Source organism: Physella acuta, unplaced genomic scaffold, assembly GCF_028476545.2.
Source record: "Physella acuta isolate Inbredline_101_S28 unplaced genomic scaffold, ASM2847654v3 ptg000094l, whole genome shotgun sequence".
NCBI lineage: Eukaryota > Metazoa > Mollusca > Gastropoda > Physidae > Physella > Physella acuta.
In genome coordinates, this window is record NW_026731614.1 from 79,720 (window position 1) to 94,165 (window position 14,446).

The 14,446-nt window shown below is 33.3% G+C and overlaps 1 protein-coding gene across 1 annotated transcript; it reads right to left on the reverse strand.

Moving 5' to 3' along the window:
* Window positions 1-2,985: 2,985 nt before the first annotated feature.
* On the reverse strand, window positions 2,986-8,325 carry LOC131929345 (U6 snRNA-associated Sm-like protein LSm7). Its single transcript, XM_059285461.1, has 4 exons — window positions 8,219-8,325; window positions 6,306-6,432; window positions 5,810-5,881; window positions 2,986-3,574 (listed from the first exon to the last, which is right to left on the reverse strand). Exons 1-4 carry the CDS (start codon window positions 8,231-8,233, stop codon window positions 3,438-3,440), a joined length of 351 nt encoding a protein of 116 aa, XP_059141444.1. The 5' UTR covers window positions 8,234-8,325; the 3' UTR covers window positions 2,986-3,437.
* Between the last annotated feature and the right edge of the window lie 6,121 nt (window positions 8,326-14,446).

A 14,446-nucleotide genomic window follows, 5' to 3' on the forward strand; every position in this document is an offset into this window, starting at 1 on the left:
TACACAGTCAGGACTTAAAGTCTGTCAAATACACAATCAACTTTAAAAGTTTGGAAAGTTTAAGTAATTTGAACCAGAGGTGTTGGCACAAAAATTGCTATTCAACAATCTACCCAACCAGTTGCCCAGTGACCATCTGAAGCCATAAAGTGAGAGAATCTTGTGGAATGATGTATTATTTTGCTACATTTTATATGTAGTCATTTGTTGGAAAGATCTTTGAGTTATCAATTTAACAAAAATAAATTGTGTTCCGCCTCTTTCCGGGTTAGATGGTCATTTAGCTGATTAATTTTGAGAGGAAATGTTAAAACCAATATCAATAGCTAATTAATAATTAAAATCTGGTTTCTCATAACACAGTTAATAATTTAATGCTGTATATGATCCAACTTATTCACCTACAGGTAAAAAAATATTATTTTAAAATGTCCAAACTGTTGGCAAAATATACTTTATTTTTAAACTTAATGTCATGTGACCATCTCATAATGTAAACAAATTGACAGTAAGTTTACAAAATCTAATCTTGTCTCCCCAATCACTGTAAGATTCCCCCCCCCCCAATCTAAGATGACAATCTGCTGATGTCCTGTTGACCTCCATGTAAACCTCTGCTCCCCCCCCCCCCTGCTGAGGTCATCATTATTTTCGTGAGGTCACTTCCAGTTGTTTTATGTCACTTTTCATTATCACGCAACCAGTAATGAATGGTCAACGAAACTGTGAATAATTGTTTGAAAAAAAAATTATGCAAGTGTGATGGAATGTTTTCAATGTGTTTTCAATTTTTGTATCTGTACAAAGGGACAGAATTGATGTTGAATTTTTTTTTTCTTAAATTGTCTATTTTCTAGTGTAACTCAACTCATTCATTAAATACTTAGTGAGTGACAAAATTTAATCACTATGGCCAATTATTTTTAATTAGCAAATTTCATACATTTTATACAATTTAATTTAAGCATAATAATAATAGTATAATTTATAAAACTGACAAAAATATTTTTTATGATATTGACAATTTTTAGTTTATTAGTTTCTTTTAAGAAACCTTTTTTTAACCTGTTAAACAATTTTTTATTTTAACAAGTTTTTTTTTTAAACTGGTTGGAATATCTTGGCAATATCTGACTCCATGAGCAATTGACACGACACCGGCTAAGCATTAAATAGGTGTTAGTTAAAAGCTACCATAACTCTGCCTCTCTAGCTGATCTAGACTCGCGGTAGATGCAGTATTACATTCCTGATTCAGTTGTTTTTTACTCAGGGTCAAAGTTGAACAGAAGAAACTTTTCATGCTAAAAACATATCACATCTACTGAGGCTGTAGATTTTATCTGAGGACTTACTGACTGCAGTGGTAGTACCTTCCATTCAGCCAATCATTTCGTCTGATTGGTCAGCTAGCAGCAAGTCCATTATTTCGTCTGATTGGTTAGTTTTATCAGCCAGTCTTTCATTTCGTTTGATTGGCTAGTTTTTAGCCAATCACCTCAGTAGATGACATTACAATATGCTGACATTTGTCTTCACTAGTGAAAATACTGGGTTAAACACAGTAGAGTTAATCCTTCATGAGTATTCCATCATTTTGATTAAGATGTCTTTAGTTTTGTGTTTTTATTTGATATTATTTCAGTTTATGTACTCATTAAAAAAACTGACATTAGACATAGTTAATACTTTATGAATATTCCATTATTTTTATTATATGCCATTAGCTTTGTTTTTATTTGATATTATTATTTCAGTTTATTGACTCATTTTATGCTGTATACAACAACCACAATTTTGTGTGATTTCAACAATGTACAAATGTTTTCAGTATTTATTTCTCTACACATTTCCGTGTTTTCATATTGCTGTGTAAGTTTTATACTGTAAGTACCATGTCAAGTGATTGTGTAACATGCATGCTCGTCTGTGTGGTTCCAATTTTATTATCACTGCCCTGTTTGATATAGAATCTCAAGTATTACATTTTGTGGGTACTGCACACCATTTAGATCTACATTTATATTTGATTTCAGATTTTCTTTAGGTAATTGCTTATTTTTTCTTTATCTTGGAGAAAGTATTAGCTTGAAATAGTAAACAAATCTAGCTTGGATGTGTTTCACTTTATAATAGGATCAACTCCTGGTACCTCAAATGTTAAGAAGTAGACGCAATACGCTTTTAAAATTACAAAAGTTTTAGAATCAATTAGCTAAAGGGAGTTTGCTCAGCAAACTCCCAGTCTCTTTTACATTATGTGTATTCATTTGTAAAATTAAGACTCATATACAATTAGTAAAAACTTAATTTCAATGATTTATTAAAAGGAAAAATAATATTTTTAATCCATTATCAATTTAGAGACAAATCCAGCATTAAACAAGTCAATGTATCATAAACCCTTTAAACAAATATTGAGAGATATTCATCAGTTATAATTACCAACTTTAAAATATTTTTGCTTATTAAAAGATAAAGTAGCAAGCAACCAAATATACACTTTACAGTTTCCTTACATTAAAGGTTTTTAAAGCGCAGTTTTTCTAGTTGTGTAAGAATAAAAAAAAACAAATGTACAATACACATAACTAGATTTAGTTACATTAATTTTTTTGATAGCAATTGTCATCTAAATTAAAAGCAATAATGAATGCTAGCAATAACCCCTCTAACATAGGCATCAACCTGTCTTGACCCCCCCCCCCCCACATGATCAAACTTCCATTAATTAAACAAGCAATCAAAACAATTATGCACCTGAAGGCACAGTTCAGTGTTTGATCTACTTCAAGTCCAACTCCTTATTCCATCTGTGATGTAACCAAGTTATCATCTATGTTACTTTATTTTACTTAAACATTTCCGTACAACATAACTAATGGAGAATCATCTACCAAAAATTTTAATGTGAGAGCTACTGTCATTTTCACAGTTTGAAAATATGAAATTGTAAAAGAGAAATAAGAACAAGTATGCAGGATTGACTTGTGTGAAAAACTTTTTTTTTTATTATTTAAAACATGGGTATGTATGTCTTCTACACACATCTTTGTACTGTTTCAGCGCAATAAAACAGTAGTACATGTTTAACACGACATTTTTAATAATAAAAAATTATACTTTTAACTTTGGTTTTGATTGTTATGTATGTCATTTGTACAAGTTCTTACACAAACAAAATCAACTTAAAATGTAACAGTTATAAAATTTCAGAGTCAGACACATTTTTTAGACAGGTGTAGAAATGAACACAACCTGCTATTTAATTTAGTAATGTATGGGCATGGGATGAATCATTTGAAGAAAAGAAACATGAAATGATATAAAAACAAGCATCACTTTCTGTACACTAGCTCATCACTCAACCATTCCATCAATTAACACATCAGCAACCTCTCACATGAACACATTCACAAGTTATATTTTTAAATGATCTACTCTTGTTGGACAAAAGGGTTGGCTATAGCCTCCATGCCATCAGAAGGACAGATGAGGACAACAGACGTACCACGACAGACAACGAGCCCTAGTGACCGAGTATCTTCTGTTAGTTTAAAGGGGTCGTCTGGATCTGTCAAGTAACAAAAAATTTGTTAAAAATGTAAAATTTTAAAATTGAAAATGTTTGATTACATTCTGAAGTAATTATTCAAAATACAAAGAAAGTAGCTCCTCAAAACAGAGACCCTGTGATCAGATAATAGAGGGAAATACAGCTAACCAGAAAATCTCAAGTTTGGATCCTATGGATGGTACTGAGTCCACTCAGCTCTTATGGGCAACTGACTCAGGTTAAGTAAAGGTAGTTGCATACAGGGTTCGTACTGCTTTTTGAAAATGAAATTCCAGACATTTTCCAGACTTTTTTGGAAAAATTCCAGACTTTAGACATATAATGTGTTAGCGAATAATTTTTTTAAAATGATGCACTATTTGTACTGTCATTATAATTACTTATACTAAATTGACATTTATTTTAGGCAATTGAGCTAAATTTATATTAATCTTTCTCTAGCCAAATTGACAGAAAATCACTTTTCTAAGTTTGCCTACTCCACTCCACCTAAAATGTTAATAATTAAAATAATTGATTAAAATGATGCAGCTATTTTGTTTTAAACATTAGACTTATGTAATCTGTTCATGATCTAATTGCTTATGTTTTCAATTAAACTATCATTAAAATGGTATTGCATAATAGTGAGAGTTAATTAAAGAATAATAATGTAATGTATTAATTTAGGTCTGCTCTTGTTAAGTAGCCTAATATAGGCTACTTGTAAAAAAAAAATGAGGAGAAAAAAAAAAACCACATCATTCACTGTTTGTGCTTATAGTAATAGCTGAGAAATGGGTCTGCAATAAAAAAAAAATTGCCGGTATCCTTCCCCCCCCCCCCACAGACACACAAGACACGGTGAAGGGGTCACTGTGAGGTCATAGTAGTCTAGACTTCAATATGCCTGTGACTTATACCCCCTCCCCCGCCCTCCTTTACCAAGCAGTACCAACAACCCACTTGGGGTCACGGTAAGTTCACACAAGTGACCGATGTTACAAGGAGGGGTGGGGTAGTCTAACTTTAATCCTCAGCATTTGCAAAGATTTCATAACAGTTTAATGGAAGGTGGATTAAAATTAAAGGGGTCATCCATTTATGACGTACACATGGAGGGGGGAAGGGGTCGGAAGATTTTGTGATTACATTCTAAAACAAACATAAAACGTGTATCTTGTGAGTAGAAAGTATTTATATCTGCCCTAACATTATTGCAAGAGGGTGTCATCACACTTTATAAAACCCTCCTCCCGACTTTCCGGAGTGTGACGTCATTTATGGACGACTCCTAAATAAAAATAGTACCTCTTAGGTAAGCTGAAGCAAACAAAAATACAGGTATGACCCCAAGGAGGCCTTGCGGCTTATTAATCTTATAAATGCTAATATTAATACAAAGTAAGTGAACGCGTGTGGACAGAGGGCGGGGGGGGGGGTCTAAAATCCGAAAAAAAAATTTGTAAGACATAAATGGATGACGCCTTACAGACTGATAAATTATATCTAAACTACCACTCACACATCTCCCCCATAATTTTTTGTTGTGACTGCCTGCATGCAAACTCAAACGATGAAAATATAGCGGGTAAAATCGAGAGCCTAACAATTCTGAGGGCGATCACTCTTTCATTAAATGACAATTGTAAGTACTTGTAACACATTCACACGGTCAGTCGTGCCACAAAATATCTCTTCCCTCCCTTCCCCTCTTGTCCCAATGACGTAGTAACTGAGCATCCGTTTTTTTTTTCTTCTGCGAACCAGCGAAAAACGTCACAACATAGTGTAAACCCGCGCGACAGCGCAGGGAAAAAATTGGAGTAAATTCACTTAAAAATCGCAATTTTTTATTCGGAGACTAGATTCCAGGCTTTTTCCAGACTTTTAAAAAATCCAGCCCAAAAACTAGCGATTTTCCAGACTTTTTAAAGTCTTAAATTCACTTTTCTAAATTCAAGACTTTTTCCAGACTTTCCAGACTGCGTACGAACCCTGTGCATAGTGCTGACCACACTGTTCCTTCTTATGCAACTGTCATAGAAACATGTTAATTCTACTTCATCTACACCACGAATTGCCAGGTTCCAAAGTGAGAGTCACAACACACAGGCCAAGGTTAGAAGCAATCTCCAAAATGAAAGTTTATAATTTAAATGCAGAATTTATGCCTTCAGATTTAAACTGAAAAAAAAAATAAAAGAAGTAATGGGCCTTTAAAAAAAAAGTTAAATCTGTCATAAATCTTACCCCTGAGATATTCTGTTGTTCCATCGAGTACAAGATTCAAGAGCTGATCAAAACCCTTCAAGATACCACTAGCTAAAACAAAAGAAATATATTGTAACCAGTTATTTCCCTTACTACAACATGTCAGTACAGCTAATGTTTTTTGTTACCAAAAAGAAACAGCTTGCTGAATGAGGAACCTACATAGCAATAATTACAACTCAATAAAAATAGGAAGAGGCTTAATTACATATTTATAAGCTACCACAACAAAAGAAGTAAATTAGCAATGGACACTAAACAAAGAATCTAAAGTTTTACTTCCTTATCTCTTTATTTATATATTGCAAAACTGATTACAATGTTAATCTTTAAAAAAAAAAAACCTTTCAAAACAATTTACTATCTGTCATCAAAAAGACATGTTTGAGTAAACAAAAAAGAAACAGATTAGTGTTATTAAGCAGATATTTTGACTAAAAAAATGCAGATCCCCTAAATGTGTAAACATAATTACCCTCTCTGCCTCCACTGAACTTGACACGGATTGGCTTGTCCAAATATTTCTTCAGGTCTAGGATGCTTTCCTTCTTCTTCTTTTCCTTGTCTGTTTCATTTCTTTTATCCCCGCCTGGCTGATTTGTCTAAATGGTTTGTACAGAAAAAGTTTTTAAATGTTAGTTCAGATAAATAATAAACAGTATATGTGACTGAGAAATCTATCAATATTATTCTTATAACCATCACACAATCTTGGACAATCAGACTAAAAGAAAGATTCTTGTTAGGACTTTATCTCATTTTTACAAATATTATAGATATACTTATCATTTTTATTAACTGTGAGAGAGAAAAATTTGGTACTTTACAATAATTCTTACTTAATTAAGCACATTTCATATAAATGAATATAAAAGATAAATAATTGACATCCTGGCATGTCTAGCGAATTAATTTATCATATTAATTAATATTACACTCAGTATTACGCATTCAGTAAAAATAAACAATTTTGTAGACTAGTTTGACTAGGATCTATTTTTTGTATCTGCATATCTCAACATTTTTAACTGATGGTGGTAAATCTAGCGAATAATTAAAGTTCCCCGTTCAGGCCTAAAGATCCAATCCATAGGGCAGATGAAGAGATTACCAGATACCCATTGATTAGAGCTAGAGTTGGGTGAACTTCCAGCAGTCTCGAGTCAGGATCCAGATCCAAACTTGACACCTTTGGGCTAGCATTCAAGCGATCTACCACTTAACCATTCAAGCGATCTACCACTTAACCATTCAAGCGATCTACCACTTAACCATTCAAGCGATCTACCACTTAACCATTCAAGCGATCTACCAGTCACTTAACCACACCTCGACATATGAAGGGATAGTGTGGTCAGCAATATGCCCAGCCGCCTTTACTTTCCTTAAAATGAGTTAGGTACCCATCAGAGCTGGGTAGACTCAGACGGTTTATTGACTTGAACCAGGATTCGAACTCAAAACTTACCCTTTTGGGTTAGCAGTCTAGCTCTCTACTGCTAAGCCACTTTGTCCCTATTTAATCTATAGTATAGTGATAACTAATACTGGGATCTACCACTATATCTAAACTCTAGTCGTTTATTAAATATTTTTAATTTTATAATATAAAATAGTCGCATTGGTGGTTGTGTTTGCTCAGTAGGCTAACTATTAATACTACTATTATTAGACTAACTAAATCATCATTTAAATTTAATCAGGGTTAGAGCAGCTAGGCTATTATATTAGGTCTATTAATTTTAAATTTAATAATTTAGCTTAGCTGCTAGCTTGACTAGACTTTAGATTGAGAGATTGAGATCAAGATTTACAGCCAATCTAGACATGTACACACTATAGTGACGTATAGTCTCTAGCTCTAACTAAAGTCTCTAAACTCTAAACTTTTTTAAAGTCTAATCTAGCTAGATTATAGCTCTAGATCTAGATCTAGGCCTATTCCTATTAAACTGAGATTCTAGACTAAACTTAATTAAATTACTACTAGACTAGTCGTACTAGATCTACTACTACTACAGAGTGTGACACACAACTGTCAGTCACAGTGAGTGACAGTGTGACTATACTACAGTAAGTGTAGTCTACGCCTCTCCCTCTAGATCTACCTAGAATCTAGATTACACTCACTCTGTCATGTACCCGCTGTTACTGTTACTGACTGTTAGTAACAGCAGAGTAACAGTACAGTTGAGTTAACACACGCACACCAGTCTACTCTGGAGTCACCACTCCACAGCAGGACAGCACAATGACAATTTGAATGTGACAAAACATTGTAAACTTCAACTAGATCTATTAAAATTAATTAACTAGAATAAACTATAGATCTAGGCCTAATAAATATTAGAAGTCTATATGGAACCATTTATACACTGACATACTCACTGTGTGTTGTGACATTACTGTAAAATGTAAATGTAGAAACGTACTCGACTCGTTGCTAGTAGTTATGCAGTTAGAATGGAAAATCGAAATCCGAGCGTTTTACAGTCAGTCTATTTAACGAAAATCTTAAAACCAATACAGACGCAAAAAAAAAAAAAAACGAAATCTAATTTACAGTCTTACGGAAATAAGCTACATCTACTAGATTCTAGATCTAGATCTAGATTCTAGATTAGATCTTTATCTTCATTTCCGCTAATCCACAAAGTAGAAAATTTTAGTTAATAATTATTAGGTCCTTCGAAAAATTTTAATTAACAACAGGGCTTGTTTTAAACTAAGTAGATCGAGTTTCTAGATCAAGACTCAATAACGTTCCAATAATAAGAGCAAAAGTATAAACCCTTTTCATTTTTCAGTTCAAAAGGTCTTTTGTGGTGGAGCAGTCAACCCCATGTTTATGTAACACTTTCTCAGAGGGATTGGAAGTGATGGGCACTCACTTTCGTGTGTAGAGACGAAGAGTATTGGATCATACATGTCATCAGATAAATATATAGCTAAGGCGATTTAAAGAGGGTGGCACTCTGAATACTGAGTGTGTACAACTTTTAAGATTTCAAGATTTTAAAACTTCATACCTTAGACTCATTAGACTAAAGATAAAAAGTTTGGCCAGAATTTAGCTCGCTTATCTCTCGCCTCAAGGGTTCGTCCAGATCAGTGTTTCTTCCAGACTTTTATCTCCTGGAGGGGGGGGGGACTTGAAATTTTCGGGGGGGGGGGGGGGGGGGCGGACACTGTTAAAAGTATATAGGCCTACTTTCTATATAAATTCCATTTCGTTCGGGGCGGGGGTCGATAGACTTACTTCGGGGGGGGGGGGGCGCCCCCAGAAGTGATGCCTGGAAGTAACTCTGGTTCAGATGGGTTTCTGTTTTCTGGGATAGAGGGGTAGTGTTTCTTACACAGACATTTTTCTCCGGGAGGGGGGACTAAATTTTCCGGGGGGGGGGGATGCGGAGACTAGTAAAAGTATAAGATTCCTGGAAGAAACTCTGTAGGGGTGGGGGCGAAGAGATAACTTGAAACTTTTGGGGGATATTTTGTTAAGGGTGTGATGGATGCCTAAAAGAAACACTAGGTAACACTGTCACACACCCTCACTACAATAAAGACGACGGCTATTATAATTTAACACGAAAACAACAATACATAATCTTTCGACTTAGAACAGGCCACAACAGACTAAATCAACACATGCACAGAAAACTGAAGGTTGGGTGTGGCGAAATGTGCCCTTGTGGCAAGGCCCCGGAAAATACGGAGCACGTACTCCAAGAATGTACTTTGTATAGCCAGGCACGAGTCAGACACTGGCCCCTGCCCACCCCACTCAGGGAAAAAGTATATGGGGCACCTGCCAAACTGGAGACCACAGTCCGGTTTGTCCACGAAGTTGGACTTGTTGTCTGAATCCTCCACCATATTCACAATTAAGAACGAAGAAGAAGAAGAAGACTGTCACAATATTTGCAGGCGAAATAGCAAGTATTTATGTTCAATAGGTCTCAGATTCAATAATAGGGGGCCTACTCTAAGAAATAATTGAATTCAATCAATACAGTGGTATCTTGACCTACCATATTTTTTTTTTAATAAGAGCGGTTGAACGCATTATTTTTTCGCTTGGAGTTAAAAGCATAATTTGAAGTGTGCTAATTAGTTGACTTAAATGTTACACATGTAATAGACGCAATTATTGATCAAACTACAAGCTGTTGAAAATCATACCGGATATTGTTTCTCAATAAGGTCAGTGTGTTTTGTTGAGTGTGTGAAGGGGACTAAATGTACCAAAACAATCTCCAAGGCGACGTATCTGCATAAGCAGTAATTTTTTAAAGTTATTTATTGCAAGCTTTCTCATTATTTAATTGGTAGAAATATCAGTAACTATGTTAGTGTTTCAGTATTACATACTGTTTTTTCTCTCGTTTATTGGAGCACTTGAATGTTTTTTAGAACTAAAGACTTAAGCTTTTTTTTTTGTTTTAGAAGTTTTTGTTTTTTTATGGAGAAAGGGAAACAACCAAGTTAATACTTTTTGCTAAATAATCTAAGCGTGGTTACTTCCTCTGATAACGCAAAATTGAATTTTTTATTTTTCACAGAAACATTCCCGTGAGTATTCTCACCAAATCCCTTAAGTTTCATGGCGAACGGTTGAAAGGTGTAGAGATGCATACGGGACGCACACATTCATTTTTAAATATTTTGATATATATTTATATATCATCCTCCCCATAGCACAGCCTATACTAATCTTTATAAACGTCTATTGGTGGTGTTATAGCATACAGAGTTCCTTCCAGGCATCTCTTTGGAGACCAACCCCCTCCCACCCCCCCAGAAGAAAAATAAGTTGAAACAACTGTCACGGAGTGTCACTCCTAATTATGCCATTGTGACATCATTGGTTAATGTTCAAGTCACAACTAATCTAAATGTCTCTCTGTATAGATATAACAACTGCCATTGTTTTTGTTACACACTTTCTAGAGTAGACCTTTGTGTTTGGTGTATTAATTGTTATTAATGTATAGTTACACTTAAAGATGTATCATTAATTTGATCATTAAAGGAAAGACAAAGTAACTGTTTGATATCTTTTGCCTAAGCAGTAACTTGTAGTATCACAATTACATTTTAGAAATTTAACTTGAAACCCAAGTTTACAATTTTTTTTCCCCCATTAAACTGTCAGAACAAGAATTTCTTCAAAGTGAAAAATAAAGATTCTTCAACAAATATAGAGTTACATCCCTGCTAATAGATAGTGTTAAACCAGCCAAGTATTTGAGATCAAGAAAGCACAGAAAATATTGGATGTTTTAATACCAAAGATGAATGGAGTTGTCTGCAGCAGTCACATATTCCCATCTGATGTGTTTAGAGAAACTGACAAGTTAGTTTTATGTTATTGTATGAAGATGATATTTATGACTTTACTTTAATGGCCATACACACTTTTGTTTCAAACATTTTTCATATTAGGCCAATGTTTCCCAACTTTTCAAAACTTAAAAAAGTAGACCCTTCCCTTTTCATACATTACCAATAGTTGTAATACTATTGTAATTTGATTAAAGTTTACAACACTAAACAAAAACACAAGACAATTTGTCAAACAGTTTATTTGTCAGCTGCTATTATGTCAATATGACATGTTAAATTATGCCAAGACTTTTAAGATTAATGCAAAAATTTCAAGGCCTATGTCAGATGTACATAGTATATGTAAGAAAGTTATAGAGCAAAATAAGCTAGATATCAGAATCTACACTAAAAGTAAAATATTGAATCATAATAAACAATTTTTCAAAGATGTTAAATCTTATTAATATTTTTCACTTTCCCAATCAACTGGAAAAAAACTACAATTTAAAAATATTTTGGATTTAGAGATATCATTTGCTAAGGCATAACACATTCCAATCATATCAGGAACTCATTCAACATAGGCAGCTCAAAGGAATGAATTTAGTTTTGAAAATATATTCTAGCTACTACAACTATAGACACAGCAACAGATTGTATTAATTTTTTCTTGGTTGATTAGTAGAAAGGCTATCACATTTTTCAGTGATTGACGTCTTCAGTTAGGGTCTAGGATATACACAATAGTTTAGGTTACATAGAAATTTGTCATGGCTAAATGGGAAAAAAAGTTTTTTGTATACTTGCATAAATTGATATAAAAGTTAAATAAAACATGAAGTATATAACACTAAATATTTTGTATTTACATTTCATAAATTTACAAAGTACAAAATGAATGTTAAAATTTTTGTAAATATGAATAGAAGAAACATCATTGGTCATGTGGTCTATTTATAGAACAAAGTACAGCTCAATATTACCTTTCACAATTCAAGAGGGAGCTTTATATGAAAAAGGATCAAATTAATTATGTTAGTGGTAGAAAAAAATTCATTATTTTAATTATTTAGTACAACCATAAAACACAAATCCCATGAGTAGTAGTAGAGTAATAGGACAAGAGAGAAACTACATTTTTTTACCAATATGCTGGTATACCCTAAATACCTAAACAATTACTTAAGTGGAAAGAAACTCTGTAGACCAATCAGGAATTTAGAGAAAATGGAATGAGTTGCAACAACAAATGTTCCATTACTTGTCTGTCATGGTTATAAAACAGATGAACAACTGGGCACCAGATGTGGTGTTTGTCAATAATGTCAAGTAGATCAAAGTTTTCATTGTGGAATGGGAAAAATTTATTACGGGGAGGAGTGAACAATTCTGACTTCCCCACGTAAGTGGTGTTTGTCAAAGTTTTCATTGTGGAATGGGAACAATTTATTACAACTTCCCTATGTAAGGACGGTGGCATGTAACTGTCAATTACAGATCCAACAACTATGATGAGGATGTTGGTGTGGATGTTGGTGATGATGTGTAACATACAACTACTTAATATGAGATGTCTAGAGGCAGATAATAGAAACAGTAAATAAAAGGTTTACAATACAATAAAGACCAATATTTGATCAATACAAGTAAATAAGCTATTTATACCACCCATACAGTTTAATAAATATCTTGTAAATTAATGACTATGGGGGACACAATTTTTATTTCATGATTGAGCAGTTTTAAACTGAAAAAAGTATCAAGCAAACTGATAAAAATATGGACAGCTATTAGTATCCATGTTTTTTTTTTATAGATAGTCATCCAAATTTAACATATTGTACTTTGCTTTTGAATTGAAAAATTGATTACAGGCTTGAAACAAATGTCAATAAATTTTTAAGAAGGAAACTGAATAAAATATCTTAAAATTAGTAGATTAAGAATATCAATTAATCCTCTTAACATGTTCAGAGCCATTATATTTTGTTTAGTTTTACATAGTTCTGTTTCTATAGGGGAATAATTCTTGAGAAAGGCTTCAATAAATGTATGCAACATGGTACAATATAAAATACTGTCTGCGCTTTTATATCAAACACTAGCAAAATATAACGGATAGGCCCGGTAATAATACTCAACATATCCTGTAACAGTATAGACATATGACATTTAAAATGTCCAGTAATATCACTCCATAGGTGACATTTGCAATGTCTAGTAATATTGCTACATAAATGACACTTGAAATGCCTAGTAATATACACATATGACATTTGAAATGTCTGTTAATATCACTATACAGGTGACATTTGAAACATCCTGTACATTTGAAATGTCAGGTAACAGAATGGACATATGATATTTAAAAGTCCATTTGTTCGCTAACAACAATAACGGTATGGGTCAATATTAGATTACGCCCAATTGTAAATTGAAGAAAGTGACATCAGGCTTTTATCCCCTGACATTCATAATGACATGGGCATTTAACATAATTCAGTTATGACATGAACCATGCTGTTACACCTGAACTGTCCAGATTGATAATGACAAGCCAGCAATGAAGGGTTCAGAGTGGTTTGGACATTTCAGTTCACTGAACTCTTTTTCTCTTGTTTAATATAACATTAACAAGAAAAGATAATTCTTAAGTTTGAGTATTTCTAGGTTTCATGTAGTCACCCACCTTTTCTGTCCATCTTTAAAAATATGAGCTCAATCAATAAATAAATAATTTTCTCTCATTCACTATTACTTTCTCACTCTTGTATAAATTAAAAATGTATAGATATATTAAGTAACTAGGCATATTTTCAATAGCAACATGGGATTTACAATTAAAGCATTACATTCTTTCAATTTGGGCACCTATTTACCTAGCATTAAATTGCTAAATTTTAAATTTCAAATATTTATAAGTTAAATTTTTTATAAAAGAATTTACAAGAACCTCATTACATTCAAGAGCATATATAAGACACTACATTTTTACAATGTAATGAATATGGAGTAACATTAAATCAAAATTAAAAGTTATCATCTGTTTCTTAAATAGTTCTCAGTTTCTTTACAATATCAGTTGTATCAAGCTTACTCCAGTTAAACATCTGACAACACAGGATTGTGAGTCTCCTCAGCTCAAATGCTAGGGAGACTCACCCACATAAAAACATTGTTTTAGAGCAGGGGTCTCCAAACTTTTCAGTTCGAGGGCCGCATTAACTATCAAATTTCAGTTCGGGGGCCAGTTTCTTCCAGGCATGTAGTGATTTTTCTGGGCAAAGC

Bases quoted from the DNA above. Each gene is read 5' to 3' on its own strand.
- LOC131929345 (XM_059285461.1), bottom strand. The intron at 5,882-6,305 runs GTAATTATGTTT...CTTTTGTTTTAG, and splicing joins GTTCAGTGGAGGCAGAGAGG to CTAGTGGTATCTTGAAGGGT. The intron at 3,575-5,809 runs GTAAGATTTATG...GTTACTTGACAG, and splicing joins AACAACAGAATATCTCAGGG to ATCCAGACGACCCCTTTAAA.